At 44.1% G+C, this 5,843-nt stretch overlaps 1 protein-coding gene across 18 annotated transcripts in view; it reads right to left on the minus strand.

The window, feature by feature from the left end:
* The window catches only part of WNK1 (WNK lysine deficient protein kinase 1), a 146,040-nt gene extending 140,197 nt beyond the window's left edge, over positions 1-5,843 (minus strand). For all 18 annotated transcript variants that reach the window (XM_005865942.2, XM_005865941.2, XM_014539451.1 and 15 more), the window contains exon 1: positions 4,784-5,843. In XM_005865942.2, the coding sequence (XP_005866004.1) occupies positions 4,784-5,545 (762 nt within the window). In that variant the 5' untranslated portion in view covers positions 5,546-5,843. The remainder of the gene's footprint in view (positions 1-4,783) is intronic.

Genomic DNA, 5,843 nt, shown 5'->3' on the forward strand with positions numbered 1-5,843 from the left:
GAAGGTAGGGGAGGGTGGGGGTAAGGGAGAGAGATCAACCAAAGGACTTGTATGCATGCATATAAGCCTAACCAATGGACACAGACAACAGGGGGGTGAGGGCATGAGTGGGGTGTGGGAAGGGGGAATGAGGGGATAAGGACACATATGTAATACCTTAATCAATTTTAAAAAAAAAGCTGTGGTATATTAACACAATGGAATACTATGCAGTTGTAAAAAGAAGGATCTCTTACCCTTTGAGACAGCATGGAGGGACCTGGAGAGTATTATGTTAAATGAAATAAGACAGTCAAAGAAAGGCAATTATCACATGATCCCACTTATATGTAGAATCTAATGCACAAAATAAGCTGACAAATAAAATAGGTATACAGACATGGAAGCATGCAACAGACTGACCTATTTCAGAGGGAAAAGGGAGCAGGGGCAGTAAGAGATTAATCAAAGAACTTATACGCATATATGCATAACCCATGGATAGACAATAGTGAGGTGAAGTCCTGATGAGGGAGTGGGAGCAGGGTGGAGGGGGTTAAGGAGGGAATGGGGGGAGGAAACATCTGTAGTAATTTCTACAATAAAGATAAATTTAAAAAGTAAATAAATGATAAATTACCTTCTCTTACTACCTCTACTTCTTAACCTTCCTCAGCTATTCCTTAAATCCACCGTAAATTTTCCACTCTTTTGAAACTATAAGGTCACCAAATATTTGGAGCAAATGTAACAATGTTAATCTTTGTCAACTCTGCATGTATATGTGTTTGTGATAACATCCTTTGTACATATTTTCCACAAAAGGAAAGGCTATTTTTTTCTTTATTACTAACTAGAAGCCTGGTGCATGAATTCGTTCACCAGTAGGGTCCCTCGGCCTGGCCGGTGGGATCGGGCCAAAACCAGCTCTCTGACATCCCCACGAAGGGTCCCGAATTGCGAGAGGGACTCCACCGGTGCAGTTGAGCAGCCTTAACGTATCATTAGCATATTACACTTTGATTGGTGAACGGCCGACCAGATGACCAGACACTTAGCATATTAGGCTTTTATTATGTAGGATAGAGTATAGATGTTTTAAATTGTAACTTAAGTTATAAAATAGTAGTACTGTATATTCTTTATGGTGTGTGAATTATATCTCAATAAAGCTATTTAAAACACATACAACTCACCCTGGCCAGGTGGCTCAGTTGGTTAGAGCGTTGTCCCTTACAACAAAAGGTTACAGGTTCGATTCCTGGTCAGGGCACATACCTAGGTTGCGGGTTTGATGCCTGGCCAGGGTGAGTATGGTACGCAACTGCGCCATCTATATAGTAACCACATGTGGCTTTTGAACACTTGAAATGTGGCTGGTGCAACTAAAGGACTGAGTTTTAAAACTATACATATTTTTAAAACTGTATTTCATTTTAATTAATTTAAATTTAAATAGCCACATGAGTTACTTATAGATTCTATTTCTGTACTTCTCCCTTGCAAACTAATTCAGAAATATAGAATATTACCAGTGATTTACATCTACTTATGTGCTTCTTCCTTAATCTCCCTTACTTAGATAATCCTAAATTTTATTGTTAATGACTTAATAACCAAATGCAATATATAATTTCAATAGCCTAATCTCTATACTTCTTATCCTACTCCTTCAAAAATTCATTCTGAACAATTACTGCTAAGCAACTTGGACTTCTCTGCTATATTCTTTTCTTGAAATTTTATTCCCTTGATATTACTACTCTTCTAGTGTTCTATTTAGTCTAACCCCTAAGCTCTTTTTTCCTTTGCCTATCCATTAGTTATTCCTATTTTGCCCTAGTCTCTTCCTCTACTTCTTTCTCTCACTATACATATGTATATCTCCTCTCTCTAGATGATTTCATTTACTTTCATTATTTCAGCTATGACTAATAGAGAAATTTGGGGATCATCATCCTCTATCTCTACCTCAGAGTTATTTTTTGATGTTCAGTAATATAACCGACAATTGAACTTCTTCCTGGAGGTTTCTACAATGCCCTCAAATTCATCATCTCAAAAAAACTAAAACTACTCTTCTTTCTCATTCCCTCCTTTAATTGACAGCACCATCATCTAGCCTCACCCTCTTACCCTTCTTCATTTTCCTCCAAATTGAATTAATCACTAAACCCTGCATACTTTATCTCCTAAGTATGTAAAGATGCCATTCCTCTAATACTCTCATATTCAGACCCTAACTAAACTCCACACCTCTGTACTCTTTAAATTTATTCTCCACAACTATTAATATGCAAATCTAACCAATTTACTTCTTTATTTAGAATTCTTTAGCTACTCTTTACTACCTATAGCTGAGTGTTTGTGTGGAAGGGATGAATGCAGAGTTAAAGAGCATCTATACATATAAAAGCCTAAGTGGCTTTCGACCATTCGACCGGTAGTTATGATGCACACTGACCACCAGAGGGCAGATGCTCAACGCAGGAGCTGCCCCCTGGTAGTCAGTGTGCTCCCACTGTGGGAGAGCTGCTCAGCTGACCAATGGGCGCCAGACACCGGGCTTATGACTGGCGAGCGCAGCTGCGGCGGAACGAGCCTCCCCTGTGGACACTCCCCCTGCATACCAGCATTGGCATTGGGAGAGTGGGAGTGGAACGGCACCTGGCCCGGGCTCCTCCCCACCGCCTGCTGCTTCACGCACTAAGACATCCCTCAGGGGATGCCGGACTGCTGGTTTCAGCCCGATCCCAGGGCCTGCGGGGATCGGGCTGGGCCGAAACCAGCAGACAGACATCCCCCGAGGGGTCCCGGATTGCAAGAGGGCGCAGGCCAGGCTGAGGGACCCCGCTGATGCATGAATCCATGCACTGGGCCTCTAGTATAAATATGAGAATGCCTGGAACTCTTCAGCACGTAAAAGAGATAATCTGTTGCATTTCCAAATTTACCTTAATCCGCAATGACCTACCAGTCCAAGTAAGGAGAGTATCCACATAGAGAAGAATATATCAGGTTATTAAGCTCAAAACTATTAGTTATCAAGATGATCTTGTCATTATCCTAAGCAATCTGTTTACTTCGACGTACTAATATAGAAAGTGTGCACATTAATTATTATTTGATTCACTAATTAGTTTCACCTCTCACTGTTTGGTTTATATGTTTGTGTTTAACACAATACCATCTAAAAAAAAAAAAAGATCATCTGTTTCTGAGAAGCTAAACCTTGGCTGCACAAAATACATCTACAGAAATAATTAGTGTGGTTTTTCTTAACTAAACTGAATATTATGATATAACATGCCCCAGCTGGAGTTGGAGGTTGGATCTACCTTTGGGGGTGTGGGGGAGGCAACCAATGGATATTTCTCTCTATCTCACTCTCTCAGTCTCTCTCTCTCCCTCCCTCCCCCCTGGTTCATAGGTGGAAGTTCAACCACGGCCCCACGCAGTAGAGCAAGGCAGACCTAAGTTTCTGAATAAGACTGAACAATAAGAATAAAATCATAGTTTGACAAGTTTTTTTTAAAGATCTGTCACCTTCCCAACTCTAAACCACTATAAAACAGTGTAGTTTTTTCACAATGCCTAGAAGTTCTATATCACTAACTGTAAAACCTACAATATTATGTTCTAAAGAACTTGTCAGTTTTTAAGTTTATTTCCTTCCACATGTTAATTTTCCCTTCACATTTGATATGGCCTTGGTCATTTGGAAGGTGACATTCAAAGAATTACGTATTATTAACATAGATAAAACAAAATTCCTAGATCATTCAGTTACTTTCATATCCTATTTCAGCTTGGGCCTTTTTCTTGGCAAAAAAGAATATGGATAATGGCATTCTTCATCACAAAAACAACAACAAAAAACCCTGCCTTTTACATTCAGTGTTAACACTGCTTCTTCCAATAACCTACGTTCATTTCCTGATGAGGAAATCAAGCTGATACAGGTCAAACAACAAGTAACCCAAAACCAGGTATTTAAACCTAGAATATACTTGTCAACCAGAATGACACACCATTATTTACACCATGAAAACCTCCCAGAGAGATTAAAAAGGAAGCATTGTAACTCCTATGAACTTTTGGGAAAGTTTGGCTTAAAAATTTTTTATAACAAAACTAAAACAATAATTTTGCATGGGCTCGTACTATTCATTGTATAGTTTCTGGGCTAAAGACATACTAGTTTTAATTAACAATGTAAGATCACTGCTAGCTAGTATAAGGCTTAAGCACCATTAGGTGGTACAACATCGAATACTTATTGTACCTTACTAGTCCCAAGGCATTTGGCCAGAAGAAAGTCTTTTTTATAGTGGTTATTATTAAATGGCTGTGTAACCGCCAACAAAGATATAGCCAAAGGAAGGTCATTCATGAACAAGGTCGTTCTTATTAAAAAAGAACAGTCTGATCTCAGTAACACACCAGCAGATCATCACTGCAGAGTCTCTGATGAGTCTGAAATGTACAAGGCAGGAAGACTGTACTTTCCTAACTCAAAAACGTCCTCCACTATTTCCAAGTTTCTTGCCAGACACTATACTATAATAACAAGTAGGCAATGCGTTTGTACCGAAGATTTTCACAACTCCTTCTCTAGCAGCAAATCTCACTGGCTATCAATAATCCCCCAAAATCTAGTTTCAATCTCTTTCAAAAGGTGGCCTCCCCCCCAGTCTGAGCGAACAGTTAAAGAATGACAAGTAAAGAGTGAACTCGATAAACTGGCTTAACCGAGCACATTTGGGACCCAAACCACCGTATAATAAAGTAGGCGGGGCTATACCTGCAGTTCACACCAGGCGACCTCCACAGTGGTTTCAGTGTCCAGTCCTTTGTAGACCGTCTTAAAGGAGCCTCTGCCAATTTCTATATCAAACTTGAGAAAGCGGCCGTCGTTGGACATTCCCACGGCCTTGGTCTCCAGCTCTTCGATATCATCCTGTTGCTGGCTCCGTTCCTCTTGCGATTCCTTGGCGCTGCTGCCGCCGCTGCCGCTTCTCGCCGATGGAGGCTCCTCTTTGCTCCCCACATGGTCGGGCTGGGCAATTTGGCGGTCTTTGCTGATACTGCTGGGGGCAGTCGAGGCTGCAGGGCCCGGGGCAGCGGGTTCTCTCGGGGCAGCAACTGCGGCGGAAGGCTGCTGGGCTACCTGGGCAGCGACGGTCGCGGTCAAAGTCTCCTCGCGATGGGGCTCCGGTGGAGTACTCTGTGGAACCACTGCGGCGACGGTGGGCTGAGGGAGAGAAAGCGGGAGGCCGGGCAATTCCAACGCCGTGGCGTTGGAGTCGCAGATGACGCTGCGGCGGAAGAAGCGGTGCTCGGTGGTGGTGGTAGTCGCGGCCGCCCCACGGCTGTCCTTGTCCATAGTGTGGCGGCGACGCCGGTACTCCTCAGTCCTGCCAGTTCCAGCGTCTGTCCCCGCCGCGCCCAGTTTCTCCCCAACAGAGGAATCTGAGCTAGATCCATTCTTGGGGGTAGGCGCCGGCGGCGAGAGGAACAGGGAGCTCGGAGTGCCGCCCTGCTTCTCCGCGGCGCCTCCGGACATGGTCGGTCCGCTGGAGCGAGGCGAGCCGGGTCGAATTTGTGAATGAAGAGAGGGTGAGGGGCCGACCCGGAGGAGCGGTGCAGGTTGGCAGGTACCGCTACGACGGCTCCGGCTCCCGACGGGTTAGGATCAAACCGGACGACTCCTCGCTTAGCACTGACAAGTCGCCCCGAAGGCGAGGCGGGACACGGGGCCCTGCTGCGACTGCTGCTTCGGCTCACAAGGCGGGCTCGCCGGCGGGCTGTCGAGGAGCTGAGCCACTGGGGTTAGCGCCTCGCGATCCGCAGCCATCCTGCGG

Source organism: Myotis brandtii, unplaced genomic scaffold, assembly GCF_000412655.1.
Source record: "Myotis brandtii unplaced genomic scaffold, ASM41265v1 scaffold216, whole genome shotgun sequence".
NCBI lineage: Eukaryota > Metazoa > Chordata > Mammalia > Chiroptera > Vespertilionidae > Myotis > Myotis brandtii.